Below are 16,030 nucleotides of genomic sequence, written 5' to 3' on the forward strand. Positions count from 1 at the left end.
ATATAAATATATATATGTATTTATACGCTTTACTGGTTTTGCTTCTCTAGAGAACTCAGTCAAAGGCATTTGACTGTGTGGATCATAACAAATTATGGATCACATTGTGCAGAATGGGAATTCCAGAACACTTAATTGTGCTCATGTGGAACCTGTACATAGACAAAGAGGCAGTCGTTCGAACAGAACAAGGGGATACTGCATGGTTTAAAATCAGGAAGGGTGTTCGTCAGGATTGTATCCTTTCACCGTACTTATTCAATCTGTATGCTGAGCAAATAATCTGAGAAGCTGGACTGTATGAAGAAGAACGCAACATCAGGATTGGAGGAAGACTCATTAACAACCTTCAGTATGCAGATGACACAACCTTGCTTGCTGAAAGTGAAAAGGACTTGACCCACTTAGTGATGAATATCAAAGACTACAGCCTTAGTATGGATTATACCTCAATGTAAAGAAAACAATAATCCCTACAACTGGACCAGTAAGCAACATTGTGATAAATGGAGACAAGACTGAAGTTGTCAAGGATTTCATTTTACTTGAATCCACAATCACCCATGGAAGCAGCAATCCAGAAATCAAACGACATATTGCATTGGGCAAATCTGCTGCAAAGGACCTCTTTGAAGTGTTAAAAAGCTAAAATGTCACTTTGAGGACTAAGGTGTGCCTTACCCAAGGCATGGTGTTTTCACTTGCCTCATATGCATGTGAAAGCTATACATTGAATAAGAAAGACCAGTGAAGAATTGGTGCCTTTGAATCATGGTGCTGGTGAAGAGTGTTGAATGTACCATGAACTGCCAGAAGAATGAATAAATCTGTCTTGGAAGAAGTACAGCCAGAGTGCTCCTTAGAAGGAAGAATGGCAACACTTAGTCTCACATACTTGGACTTGTTATCAGGAAGGACCAATCCCTAGAGAAGGACATCATGCTTGGTAAAAAAGAAGGTTAGCAAAAAAGAGGAAACCCTTCAAGGAGATGGATTGACACAGTGGCTGCAACAATGGGTTCAAACATAGCAACAATTGTGAGGATGGCGCAGAACTGGCAGTGTTTTGTTCTATTGTACATAGGATTGCTATGACGTAGAACTGACTCAACGACACCTAACAACAACAAATTGTTACTATTACAATAATTTTGAATTCCAGTTGCTATACTCCTTAAAATGAATTTTTAATTACACAAAAGTTGAACAATTCCCTTGGTGCTTGCTAGAATTTTCTAAGGGATTTTTAGAACTCTATGCTAGCCATTCCTCACCCACACAAAAAATGATGATAGGGAAGGTTTATTGAACCTGTATTTGCCCTGCCAACAACCATTATGAAACAGGTATTAACCCTACATTACAGGTAAGGAAATTAAGACTTGAAAAGATAACTTTTCAAGTCACATGGCTGGTGCTACATAGCAGTGCTTTGAGCCCAAGCGTTACATCCCTTATTAACTGCTCACTATACTGCTGACTGTGTTAACTACAGTTATGTTTCTAATCCTACTTATGTAGTATTTTGAAACATTTTTAATTATGAACACTCAAGATTCTATTATTTGTTTTTCCTCTTAATGTATAAAAAGAGATGTTTTAACTTGTAGTTACCACCAAATTGTGGAATAGACACATAAAACAGAAGTTCCTTCTTTGTGACTTTCAGCTGATGGTTTAACTGTGCCTCAATTTAAGGGAAATCATTGAATGGTCAAAATCCTGAAGGTGCCAGTTTATTTCATGTGGTACTGTAGCTTCCACCTTCGTACAAGATTTAAAAATTTATTATTGTTGTTGTTTTTGTTAGCTGCCGTCAGGTCGGCCCCTGACTCATGGCAACCCCATGCACAACAGGATCAGACCACTATGATCTATAGGGTTTTCATTGGCTGATTTAGCTCTCATTAACTGCAGATATTACCTGAGAGTGACTTGACATCTCGCCTGTATTTCCTGAAACTTGTTGAGAACCACATACATGTAATTTACCAATTCTGAATGTGTAGCTAAGACTTCAGCTCACATACTTCGGACATGATCAATCGCTAGAAAAGTACATCATGTTTAGTAAAGTAGAGGGTCAGCAAAAATGAGGGAAACCCTCAATTAGGTGGATTGACACAATAGCCATAACAATGAACTCAACATACCAACCTTCATGAAGATGGCACAGGACCAGGCAACATTTTGTTCAGTTATCCATAAGGTCACCATGAGTCAGAGCCCATTTTATGACAACTAACAACAAATAGCACCTTGTGTCATCCTGTTATCATTACAGTTTCAACCAACGAACTTGGAAGAGAAGAAATCAGATTGCAAAATCTGAGAGCCATCAAACACTACACCTCTGAGCTGAAGATAGAGACAGGGTGACAGAATCAGTTTATTTAGTGCCCTGGCACCTCAGAACATAGCCTAGGGCCCTTGCATTATGGACTCATCTCCTAATTGCTGCACAAAGTAGTTTACTCCTGAATTTTAAGCCTGAACGCAGGACTTTGATAAATAAGGTCCAGCACTCCTGTGCCTCTCTATGGCCCTGTTTTCTAACTCCAGATGGTACTTCATCATTCTTTTATTTACCTTGCATGATTCTTCACACCTTTCACTTACTTAATTTCTCACTTCCCAAATGGTCAATTCCTGCTCTGGGCACAACTGTCCCTGCAGTAACATCTGAGAAGAGCCTTCTTGACATCACCTTAATCTTCTTTACTCTATGTACTCCTTTGTCGGTCTGAGAAGGGGATCTCCTCTGGCAGCCAGTCTACCACCTCCTGCTAACACCACCTCTGGAAAACTTGTCCAGTTTTGTTACTTGGTATTTATGTTGTATTGTGTGATTATTTAAATTTTATTATTAAATAGTTCGTAAAAACCATTTGTGAGGTCCTAGTATGTGCCAACCGCAGTACTAGATGCTTTATGTTTGTTGTCTTATTTAATCCTTCACCCCTATTAGATAGAGCTCTTAATAAACTTTAGCCTCTAGAGCCATTTTAATACTGCAGCCATCACTTCTCGTATGTGGCAAGTGCTATCCCCTTGTCTAGGAATCATGACCTAGCCAAGTTGACAGATATTTTAGGGGGGACACAGTTCAATCCATGACATTCCACCCTTTGGCCCCCAGAATTCATGTCCTTGCCACATGTAAAACAAATTCACCCCATCATATCATAACAAAAGTCTTAAATCAACTCCAAGTCCAAAATCCAAAAATTCCTCTTCATCTGTGAAATCTAGAATACAAGTTATCTGCTTCCAAAGGTACAGTGGTGCAACAGACAGGCACAAGGTAGACATTTACATTACAAATGGGAGAAACTGGAGGTAAAGAAGGCATAACAGGCAACAAGCAAGTCAGCAGAACACATTACGTTAGCCATCAAGGCTTGAAAATACTCTGAGACCATTTACACAATAGCCCTGCCTTCCAGACTCTAGGTATTGGCCACACTGTCCGGATTCTTAGTGGAGGCCCCTCGGCCCTGGGCTTCAGCTCTGACTTCCAGGCCCACTGGGATGGCAACTCTGCCCCCTTGGCTTTAGGTGCACCATTTTCCTAGTCCATCTGAGTGGTGACTCCACCCTTAGAAACACCAAAGGCCCTGATTCCACCCTTTGAAACCCCAGAGGTCATGGCCATACCTTTTGAGACTGAAGCAGCTCGGCTTCCTGTGTTCCGTGTCTCTTCAGCTTCTGCTTCCTGGTTTCTTGGCCTCTCAGCCCTCGGGCCTCATGCCCACACCTGCCCTGCTCAGGGCAAGTGTTCCAAAGCTCTGTAGCTCCACTGATAAGTCCCTGGAAGTACCCCAATCTGCCAGTAAACTTTGGCTAAAAGTCACTCAGCTCTTTTATTCCGTGGGTCAGCAAGCCTGGCTCCACCGATAAGTACCCGGAGGCACCCAACTCCACCAGGAAGCCTCCTGAGCACAAGCACTCAGCTCTGTTGCTCTGTGGGTCGGCTCCAGCACTGTCTGGTGCTGGTCTCCTGGTTCTGCTGCTCCCAGTTCTCTGCTGCTGCCAGTCCTCTATCCATTCAATGTTTCAAAACCACTTCCACATTTTTAGGTATCTGTTAGAGCAGCAGCCTACTCCTGGTACCAGATTCTGTCTTGGTCGTCTAGTGCTGCTATAGTGCTGCTATAACAGAAATACCACAAGTGGATGGCTTTAACAAAGAGAAGTTTATTCTCTCACAGTCCAGTAGGCTAGAAGTCCGAATTCAGTGCACTGGTTCCAGGGGAAGGCTTTCTGTCTGTTGGCTCTAGAGGAAGGTCCTTGTGATGCGTCAGTCTTCTGTTGGTCTGGGAGAATCTCAGCACAGGAACCTCAAGTCCAAAGGACATGCTGTGCTCCCAGCACTGCTTTCTTGGTAGTATGAGGTCCCCATGTGTCTCTGATTGCTTCTCTCTTTTATATCTCAAAACAGATTGGATTAGGACATTAATCTTGTAGATCGCATCGATATAACTGCTGCTAATCCATCTTATTACATCATAGTGATAGGATTTACAACATATAGGGAAATCACATCAGATGACAAAATGGTGGATAGTCATACAATACTGGGAATCATGACCTAGCCAAGTGACAGATATTTTGGGGGGACACCACGAGATCTATGACACCCCTCTAGAATTTCTCTTACTAAGCTTTTATTGGCAACATTAGGTGAGTAATTATTTTTACTACGATCCCTACTTACATATCTATTTACTAGTCCTGTCATACTTCATTCCCCTGAAACATGAATAGTATATACAAAGATTTACTTAGATTTTACTTTTTAATATGGGAGTTGATGCTGAGCATGTCAGCTTGCAAAGTTAACTGTACGACTTTTAGACTCCTTTGGATTTTTGCAATAAATATATTCTTTCACTCATTTACTTTTTTTTTTTTTTTTTTTGGTAGGTGCTAATAAATGTTTTATTTATATTTTGGGCTGCATTTGGAATTATTACTTCCTTTGAGAAAATTTCTTCAACTCTGTACATTTATAAAAATTAGCAATTTTTACTATGGTCAGGAAATAGTATCTGAACAACTGGGCAGTTAATGTTGGACCTATGCGAGTTCTGGGTTAGGGATTCATCATTTTAGTTGTTTAGTTTACTTGCTTTTCCTTTATGTCTTGAGCTATTTTCTAGATGTTAAACAGTTCCAAATGTTTTACATTAAAAATGTGTTTTTAAAGACTGGTTCAAATCTAGGAAGATAAGGGTAAATTTCAACGTAACCACAAAGAAAGTTAACAAACATACTCATCAAAATAAAGAAGAAAAACATACAGCCTTAGTAAAAACAAAATGAAAAGAAAATCCACAAACAGAAGGAATTCAGCACAGGGGAATAAGACAAAACGTCAGCACCACAAAAAAAAGCACTACAAAATGACAGCAATAAACTCACACCTATCAATAATTACACTGAATGTAAATGGCCTAAGTGCACTCGTAAAGAGAGAGTGTCACAAGGGATTTAAAAAAAAACAGGATCCATCAATATGCTGTCTACAAGAGACACATCTTAGAAACAAAGACATGAAGTTATTAAAAATCAAAAGATGAAAAGTATATCAAGCAAACAGCTAAAAGAAGCAGCAATACTAATCTCAGATAAAATAGACCTTAAAACAAAATCCACTGTAAAAGACAAGGCATTATATAATGATTAAAGGGACAATCCATTATGAAGACATAACCATAATAAATATCTACGCACCCAGTGACAGGGCTCCAAAATACAGAAAATAAGCTCTAGATAGCACTGAAAAGAGAAATTGACAGTTCCACAGTAATGGTAGGAAGCGTCCACAAACCACTCTCAGTATAGGACAGAACAGCTAGAAAGAAACTCAACAAAGATACAGAAGATCTAAAGGCCACAGTCAGCCAACTTGATCTCATGGATGTATATAGAACACTACACCCAACAGCTGCAGAGTACACATTCTTTTCCAACACACATGGAACATTCTCCAGAATAGACCATGTCTTAGGCCACAAAGCAACCCTCAACAAAATCCAAAACGTTGCGATAATAAACGTATCTTTTCTGATCACAACACCATCAAAGTAGAAATTACCAACAGGAAGAGCAAGGAAAAAAAAAAACAGTTACATGGAAACTGAATGACACCCTGCTTAAAAACCACTGGGTTATAGAAGAAATTAAAGATGGAGTCAAAAAATTCCTAGAATCAAACAAGAATGAAAACACATCATACCAAAATCTTTGGGAGACAGCAAAGGCAGTGCTTAGAGATCAATTTATAGCACTAGATACACACATGAAAAAAGAAGGGACAAGATCAAAACATCAGCTACACAACTCGAACAAATAGAGAACAGCAAAAAAAGCCCACAGCCACCAGAAGAAATAATAAAGATCAGAGCAGAAGTAATTGAAATAGAGAATAGAAAAGCAATACAAAAAATCAACACCAAAAGTTGGTTCTTTGAAAGGATCAACAAAATCGACATACCACTGCCCAGACTGACGAAAAACAGGAGAGGATGCAGATAACCCAAATAAGAAATGAAATGGGGGACATTACAACAGACCCAAATGAAATAAAAAAGGATCATAACAGAGTATTATGAAAAACTATACTCCAACAAATTTGAAAACCTAGAGGAAATGGACAAATTTCTAGAAACACACTACCTACCCAAACTAACACAAAGTGATGTTGAAAATCTAAACAGACCCATAACGAGAAGATACTGAAAACGTGGTTTAAAAAAAAAAAACTCCCAACAAAAAAAGCCCTGGCCCAGATGGCTTCACTGGAGAATTCTACCAAATATTGAGAGAAGAGCTTACACCAGTACTACGCAAACTATTTCAGAACATAGAAAAGGAAGGGATACTTCCAAATTCATTCTATGAAGTCAGCATAACCCTGATACCAAAACCAGGCAAAGACACCACAAATAAGGAAACTTACAGACCAACATCTCATGAATATAGATGCAAAAATTCTAGCCAATAGAATTCAGCATCATATCAAAGAAAAAAAAAAAAATACACCACAGCCAAGTAGGATTCATACCAGGTATGCAAAGATGGTTCAACGTTAGAAAATCAGTCAACGTAATCCACCACATAAATAAAAGAATCACGTGATTATCTCAGTCGATGCAGAAAAATCATTCAACAAAGTCCAACAACCATTCCTGATAAAAACTCTCAGTAAAATAGGTATAGAAGGGAAGTTCCTCAACATAATAAAGGGCATCTATACAAAACCAAAGGCCAGCATCATTCTTCCTGGAGAGAGGCTGAAAAGGTTCCCCTTGAGAACATGAACAAGACAAGGATGCCCTTTATCACCACTCCTATTTAACATTGTGCTGCAAGTCCTAGCTAGAACAATAAGGCAAGAAAAAGAAAGGGCATCCAAATTGGTAATGAAGAAGTTAAACTGGCCCTATGATATGATATCGAAAAGACTCCATGAGAAAATTACTGGAACCAGTAGATTCAGCAGAGTAGCAGGATACAAGATAAACATTAAAAATTTGTTGGATTCCTATACATCAATAAAGAGAACAATGAAAAGGAAATCAGGAAAACAATACCACTTATAATAGCCCCTAAAAAATAAAGCCCCCACATGTCTTTCAGTTTGTTATACTGTGGGGGCTTGTGTGTTGCTGTGATGCTGAAAGCTGTGCCACCAGTATTCAGATACCAGCAGGGTCACCCATGGCGGACAGGTTTTAGCTGAGCTTCCAGACTAAGACAGACTAGGAAGAAGGACCCAGCAGTCTACTTCTGAAAAGAATTAGCCAGTGAAAACCTTATAAATAGCAGTGGAACATTGTCTGCTATAGTGCCAGAAGATGAGCCCCGCAGGTTGGAAGGCACTCAAAACAACTAGGGAAGAGCTACCTCCTCAAAGTAGAGTTGACCTTAACGATGTGGATGGAGTCAAGCTTTCAGGACCTTCATTTGCTGTTGTGGCACAACTCAAAATAAGAATAACTGCAGACATCCATTAATAATTGGAACATGAAATGTACAAAGTATGAATCTAGCAAAATTGGAAATCGTCAAAAATGAAATGGAACGCATAAACATCAATATCCTAGGCAGCATTAGTGACCTGAAATGGACTGGTATAGGCCATTTTGAATCTGACAATCATATGGAACAACATATGCCGTGAACAGTAACTTGATGAAGAATGGCATTACATTCATCATCAAAAAGAACATTTGAAGATCTGTCCTGAAGTACAGTGCTGTCAGTGATAGGATAATATCCATACGCCTACAAGGAAGACCAGTTAATATGACTATTATTCAAATTTATGCACCAACCACTAAAGCCAAAGATGAAGAAATTGAAGATTTTTACCAGCTACTGCTTCTGTTCTATCTGAAATTGATCAAACATGCAATCAGGATGCACTGATAATTACTGGTGATTGGAATGTGAAAGTTGGAAACAAAGAAGAAGCATCAGTAGTTGGAAAACGTCCCTGGTGATAGAAACAATGCCAGAGATCACATGATAGAATTTTGCAGGACCAATGACTTCTTCATTGAAATACCTTTTTCACCAACATAAATGGTGACTATACACATGGACCTCGTCAGATGGAATACACAGGAATCAAACAGACTACATCTGTGGCAAGAGACGACGGAAAAGCTCAATATCATCAGTCAGAACAAGGCCAGGGGCCGACTGCAGAACAGACCATCAGTTGCTCATAATGCAAGTTCAAGTTGAAGTTGAAACTGAAGAAAATTAGAACATGTCCACAAGAGCCAAAGTACGACCGTGAGTACACTCCACCTGAATTTAGAGACCATCTCAAGAATAGCTTTGACGCATTGAACACTAATGACCAAAGACCAGACGAGTTGTGCAAGGAGATCAAGTATATCATACATGAAGAAAGTAAGAGATCATTAAAAAGACAGGAAAGAAAAGACCTAAATGGATGTCAGAAGAGACTCTGAAATTTGCTTTTGAATGTCAAGTAGCTAAAGCAAATGGAAGAAACGATGAAGTAAAAGAACCGAATAGAAGATTTCAAAGAGCAGCTCTAGCAGACAAAGTATTATAATGACTTGTGCAAAGAGCTGGAGATAGAAAACCAAAAGGGAAGAACACGCCCAGCATTTCTCAAGCTGAAAAATTGAAGAAAAAATTCAAGTCTGGAGTTGCAATAGTGAAGGATTCTATGGGGAAAATATTAAAGGACGCATGAAGCATTGAAAGAAGATGGAAGGAATACACAGAGTCATTATACCAAAAAGAACTAGTCAACGTTCAGCCATTTCAAAAGTTAGCATATGATCGGGAACTGATGGTACTGAAGGAAGAAGTCCAAGCTGCACTGAAGGCACTGCGAAAAACAAGGCTCCAGGAATTGATGGACTACCAGTTGAGATGTTTCAACAAACAGATGCAGCGCTGGAAGTGCTCACTTTTCTATGCCAAGAAATTTGGAAGACAGCTACCTGGCCAGCTGACCGGAAGAGATCCATATTTATGCCTACTCCCAAGAAAGGTGATCTAACCGAGTGCAGAAATTATCGAACAATATCATCAATATTACACGCAAGTAAAATTTTTCTGAAGATCATTCAAAAGTGGCTGCAGCAGTATATCAACAGGGAACTGCCAGCAATTCAAGCCGGATTCCGAAGAAGACATGGAACCAGGAATATCATTGCTGATGTCAGATGGATCTTGGCTGAAAGCGAGAATACCAGAAAGATGTTTACCTGTGTTTTATTGACTATGCAGAGGCATTCGACTGTGTGGATCATAACAAATTATGGATAACATTGTGAAGAATAGGAGTTCCAGAACACTTAATTGTGCTCATGAGGAACCTGTATGTAGATCAAGAGGCAGTCATTAGGACTAAACAAGGGGATACTGTGTGGTTTAAAGTCAGGAAAGGTGTGCATCAGGATTGTATCCTTTCACCATACCTATTCAGTCTGTACACTGAGCAAATAATCTGAGAAGCTGGACTATATGAAGAGGAACAGGGCATCAGGATTGGAGGAAGACTCATTAACAACCTGCGATATGCAGATGACACAACCTTGCTTGCTGAAAGTGATGAGGACTTGAGGCACTTACTGATGAAGATCAAAGACCACAGCCTTCAGTATAGATTACACCTCAACATAAAGAAAACAAAAATCCTCACAACTGGACCAATAAGCAGCATCATGATAAATGGAGAAAAGATTGAAGTTGTCAAGGATTTCCTTTTACTTGGATCCACAATCAACACCCATGGAAGCAGCAGTCAAGAAATCAAACGACACATTGCATTGGGCAAATCTGCTGCAAAAGACCTCTTTAAAGTGTTGAAAAGCAAAGATGTCACTTGAAGACTAAGGTGCACCTGACCCATGCCATAGTATTTTCAGTCGCATCATATGCATGGACAATGAATAAGGAAGACTAAAGAAGAATTGATGCCTTTTAATTGTGGTGTTGGCGAAGAATATTGAATATACCATGGACTGTCAAAAGAATGAACAAGTCTGTCTTGGAAGAAGCACAACCAGAATGCTCCTTAAAAGCAAGGATGGCGAGACTATGTCTTACATACTCTGGACATGTTGTCAGGAGGGATCAGTCTCTGGAGAAGGACATCATGCTTGGTAAAGTACAGGGTCAGCGAGGAAGAGGAAGACCCTCAATGAGATGGTTTGACAAAGTGGCTGCAACAATGGGCTTGAGCATAACAATTGTGAGCATGGCGCAGGACCAGGCAGTGTTTTGTTCTGTGGTACATAGGGTTGCTATGAGCCAGAAGTGACTTGATGGAACCTAACAAGAAAAAAATAATAAAATTTAGGAATAAATCTAACTATGGATGTAAAAGACCTATACAAAGAAAACTACAAAATACTACTGCAAGAAATCAAAGAGATCTACCTAAATGGAAAAACATACCATGCTCATGGATAGGTAGACTCAACATTGTGAAAATGACAATTCTCCCAAAGCAATGTACAAATACAATGCAATCCCAATCCACATACCAACAACATTCTTTAAAGAGATGGAAAAACTAATCATTACCTTTATATGGATTAGGAAGAGGCTCCAGATAAGTAAAGCACTATTGAAGAAGAAGAATAAAGTAGGAGGACTCGCACTACGTGACTTTAGAACCTGCTATACAGCTACAGTAGTCAAAACAGCCTGTTACTGGTACAACGACAGATACATTCACTAATGGAACAGAATTGAGAACCCATATGTAAATCCACCCACCTACGGTCACCTGATCTTCGACAAGGGCCCAAAGTCCATCAAATTCAGAAAAGACAGTCTTTTTAACGAGTTTGCTGGCAAAACTTGATGTCCATCAGCAAAAAAATGAAAAAGGACCCATACCTCACACCATACACAAAAACTAAATCAAAATGGATCAAAGACCTAAATATTAAAACAAAAAGTATAAACAGCATAGAAGAAAACATCGGATGAATGCTGGAGACCCTAATACATGGCATTAACAGGATATAAACCATAACTAACAAACTCCAGAAGATACACTAGATAACTGGGTTCTTCTTAAAATCAAACACATATACTCATCAAAAGACCTCACCAAAAGAGTAAAAAGAGTACCTACAGACTGGGAAAAATTTTTTGGCTATTACAAATCTGACAAAGGTCTAATCTCTAAAATCTACAGGAAAATCCAACACCTCTACAACGAAATGACAATCCAATTAAAAAATGGGCAAAGGAAATGAACAGACACTTTACCAAAGAAGACATCTAGGCGGCTAACATACACATGAGGAAATGCCCTCGAACACTAGCCATTAGAGAAATGCAAATCAAAACCACAATGAGACACCATCTCACCCCTGCATTACTGGCACGAATCAAAAAACCAGAAATTAACAAATGTTGGAGAGGCTGCAGGGAGATTGGAACTCTTACGCACTGTTTGTAGGAATGCAAAATGGTACAACCATTTTGGAAAACAGTATGATGCTTCCTTAGAAACCTAGAAATAGAAATACCATGTGATCCAGAAAACCGACTCCTAGCAATATATCGTAGAGAAATAAGAGCCATCACGTGAATAGACATATGCACACCCATGTTTGTTGCAGCCCTGTTCACGATAGCAAAAAGATGGAAACAACCTAGATGTGTATCAACAGATGAATGGATAAACTGTGGTACACACAAACAGTGGAATACTATGCAACAATGAAGAGCAATGATGAATCTGTGAAGCATCTTACAACATGAATGAATCTGGAGGGCATTATGCTGAGTGAAATAAGTCAGTCACAAAAGGACAAATATTTTATGAAACCACTACTATAAAAACTCCAGAAAAGGTTTACACAGAAAAAGAAACAATCTTTGATAGTTACGGGGGAGGGGGAGGTATGGGGGTGGAAAAACACTAAATAGAACAATAGATAAGTGGTAACTTTGGTGAAGGGTAAAACAGTACACAGTACTGGGTAAGCCAGCCCAACTTTTTCAGGGCAAGGTCACGGAAGCTGTATAAACACATCCAGCCTCCCTGAGAAACTGAGTTACTGGGCTGAGGGCTATGGGGACCCTGATCTCGGGGAACATCTAGCTCAATTGGCGTAACACAGTTTATAAAGAAAATGTTCTGCATTCTACTTCGATGAGTAGCATCTGGCGTCTTAAAAGCCTGTGAGTGGCCATCTAAGCTACCCCTCTGGTCTCACCCCTTCGGGAGCAAGGGAGAAAGAAGAAAACTAAAGACACAAGGGAAAGATTAGTCCAAAGGACTAATGGACCACAACTACCACCGCCTCTACCAGACTGAGTCGAGTACAACTGGATGGTGCCCAGTTACCACTACTGACTGCTCTGACAGGGATCACGACAGAGGGTCCCGGAAAGAGCTGGAGAAAAATGTAGAACAAAATTCTAACTAACAAAGACCAGACTTACTGGCCTGATAGAGACTGGAGAAACCCTGAGAGTATGGCCCCTGGACACCCTTTTAGCTCAGTAATGAAGTCACTCGTGAGGTTCACCCTTCAGCCAAAGATTAGGCCCATAAAACAAAATGAGACTAAAGGGGCACAACAGCCCAGGGGCAAGGACTAGAAGGCAGGAAGGGACAGAAAAGCTGATAATAGGGAACCCAAGGTTGAGAAGGGAGAGTGTTGACATGTCGTGGGGTTGGTAACTAATGTCATAAAACAATACGTGTACTAACTGTTTAATGAGAAGCTAGTCTGTTCTGTAAACCTTCATCTACAGTACAGTTTTTTTTTAAAAAAAGTTTTTAATAGGTCTGCTGATTCTTGTGTATGTTTTGCTTACACTTAAGGCCAAATTCTTCCACAAATAAGAGATTATCAGTAAGCATCAGTAAATGAACAGGATTTCTCAACCTTGGAACTTCTGGGGAACCTGTAAATTTAAAGAGAATATCTGTAGGTAACAGAATCTAGTTTTCCCATCAGTGGATTAACATGTTTTTACTTGGTGTGCCTAGTGTGGGGTGCTCAAGGATCTTGGAATTTCTTCCCTTCAGTAAAGAATTTCCTGGTTTCCTCTGCTCATATGTATGTTGAGAAAGTTTCCTCTCCTCACATGCGTTCATATCTTGGAATAAAAGTAACCCCTAAACGGGTATCCTCACGTATTGAACAACTGTGTATTAGTTTGATATAAATGTTCTTTCAGTAAAAAGTGAGTTTATATCAAAATAATTCGAAATTTTTCAGAAGCCAAGTGCTTGGAAGTGATGGTGATTCACTCTGGACATAAAATCAGGTCCGGGAAATTCTTCGAGTTATCTGGAGCATTTAAAAGTCAGCCAGGGAGATACTGAGGACTCAGAGCTAATAAAGGGAAGCTTCCTGAAGGTGCAGCAGGCAGCTTGTAGAGGATTCTTTTATACTATTAAACTTGATTTTGAATATTAATAATCATGTAGCTTTTATTTTTTTTAGTATTGGTAACTTTATAAAATGTATCTTTAGGGGTTTGGCAATATATGTAAACAACTCCTTTATTTTTCTCTCCCAATTTGGAATTATTGAGTAGACATAGTCTTAATACTGATAAGACTTGATTAAAAATGTGGAAGTATATAGGCAAGGTGGGCTACTCATGCAATGACCCTAAATTGAACAACCACAGACGACCTTCCCTTGTAGCCAGCAGATCAGAAGGCACCTCTCTGAGCAAGAGAACAAATAGAGAGGAGGCCAAGCCCAGCATGTTCGGTTCCTTTCACCCAGTCTCACCAATCAGAGCAGATCTTCTCCCAGAGGAGGGGAGATGAGAAAGAGATCATATACCATTCCCCCATTTTCCCTGGGATCAGAACTTCCATCCCTACTGGGGAAGGGGGTGCCCAGTGAGGATGCACACTACTAACCTCTGAACAAAATTAAGCTAAATTTTTCTCCTGGTTTGTTTGTTTTGTTCTTTGGATACAAAAATATATTGTTTACCCAGTTCAGGAATCAGAGCTTATACATGTATTTTGCCATATAGTCCAGTAAGTTTTTTTCTTCTATAATATCATTTAAAAAGTATTAATGAAAAATAACAGTTATTTCCAATAAGTAGCTTTTATTGTTTTAAGCAAACAGGGCATTAAATAACAGCACTTAGTTGATAAAGCAAAAATTCTCTGTTGGTATTTTGTTTTTGTATAGTTTAGGGAAATACTCCTTGAATCAAGTGAAGTTTCAGGTGAAAATGAAAAAATATTTTTAAGATTTTGGATAACTATAGAAATGAAATAATTTTGGTTTGGTTTGTTTTCTTGTGTACGTCTTTTCTAACTCTGTGCTTTCTCCTACTCCTATCCCCAAGGTAAAAAGAAAACTCACTTGCCAAGGGAGAAAATGAAGGCCAAACAGAAGCAGGATCCAGCTTCTGCAAAAACTTGGATTCAGAATGTCCCTGAACAGAAAACGAAGTTAACTTCAGAACACACACTTTCTGCCTTGAAAACTGAAAGAAACTATTACTTTCTTTCTCTTCACATGACCACAAATCCTTTGATGGACCTGTACAGCAGAGACTCTTGAGAGAGGCTAAAAGCAACTGTATTCTACCCTTCCCCCCCACCCCGCCCCGCCCCGGACTTTTCTTATGAAAAGTCAATAATTAAGCAAATTGCTTAACACTTGGTTCCAGTTCCTGCATATCTGGAGTTTAAAGCGCATACTACACCATTAATTTCCATGCTGCATTTTTTTATTTTAAAGAAAGTAACAGGATGTCCTTACACTGACACTGAAAATTCATCAGTTTGAGAGCCAGGAATCCCCATGTTACACCAGAGAAAATAGAAGTCTACTGAATTAATTTTTAAGAAGAAAAGAGATCAGATTAAATATTTCTTTGTTTTTCCTTTTGGAAACTTTTATGTATAATTCTGCCTGCCTGCCTACTTTTCTGCAAAAATGAGATGTACAGACTTCAGTTCCCTGCTATGAAAAGTGATGTGGTGGCGATTTTATAAATGTTGCTTTCTGATTTTTATCAGAGTGAGAGAATAATTAAAATTATTATTGATTTGCAAGTAGTAAACACTTCATTTTTCTGATTTCCCCTCCATTTTAGCTTAATATAATTTGCAATAAATGTACATATTGTTTGTTTTATAAAGCATATCACTTTAAAATGGTTTTTACTCCTATGATTATGTTAGAATATTTGGAATTTTAAAGGAGTTAAAGACTATCCAGCATTTGGTTTTATAATGTTTGTCACCAGATTTTTATTATTGATGTAAAAAACTCAATTTTTTAAAATAGTTTGACTTTGGCAGCTTTGTAAGGAAAGTTGGAGGTGTTTAGGATTGCTATCAATTTTCAGCATTGTGCTATTTGGGCTCAGTTTTCATGTTTATTTTAGAGGACACCTGTTGCATCAGTATATTATGTTTCTTGACATTGTTCAGCATAGGTAATGTGTGCACTTTTTGTGTACACATAATCATATTTAAGTTTTTTGCATAAAATAAATGCTTCTAGATGTCATA

At 38.9% G+C, this 16,030-nt stretch overlaps 1 protein-coding gene across 1 annotated transcript in view; it reads left to right on the top strand.

Moving 5' to 3' along the window:
* PDS5A (PDS5 cohesin associated factor A) overlaps positions 1-15,080 on the top strand; it is a 169,874-nt gene extending 154,794 nt beyond the window's left edge. The window contains exon 33 of the mRNA XM_023738932.1: positions 14,854-15,080. Coding sequence (XP_023594700.1) covers positions 14,854-14,857 — 4 coding nt within the window. The 3' untranslated portion in view covers positions 14,858-15,080. The remainder of the gene's footprint in view (positions 1-14,853) is intronic.
* Positions 15,081-16,030: the final 950 nt, after the last annotated feature.

Source organism: Trichechus manatus, unplaced genomic scaffold (assembly GCF_000243295.1).
Source record: "Trichechus manatus latirostris isolate Lorelei unplaced genomic scaffold, TriManLat1.0 scaffold00126, whole genome shotgun sequence".
In the NCBI taxonomy this organism is placed as follows: domain Eukaryota; kingdom Metazoa; phylum Chordata; class Mammalia; order Sirenia; family Trichechidae; genus Trichechus; species Trichechus manatus.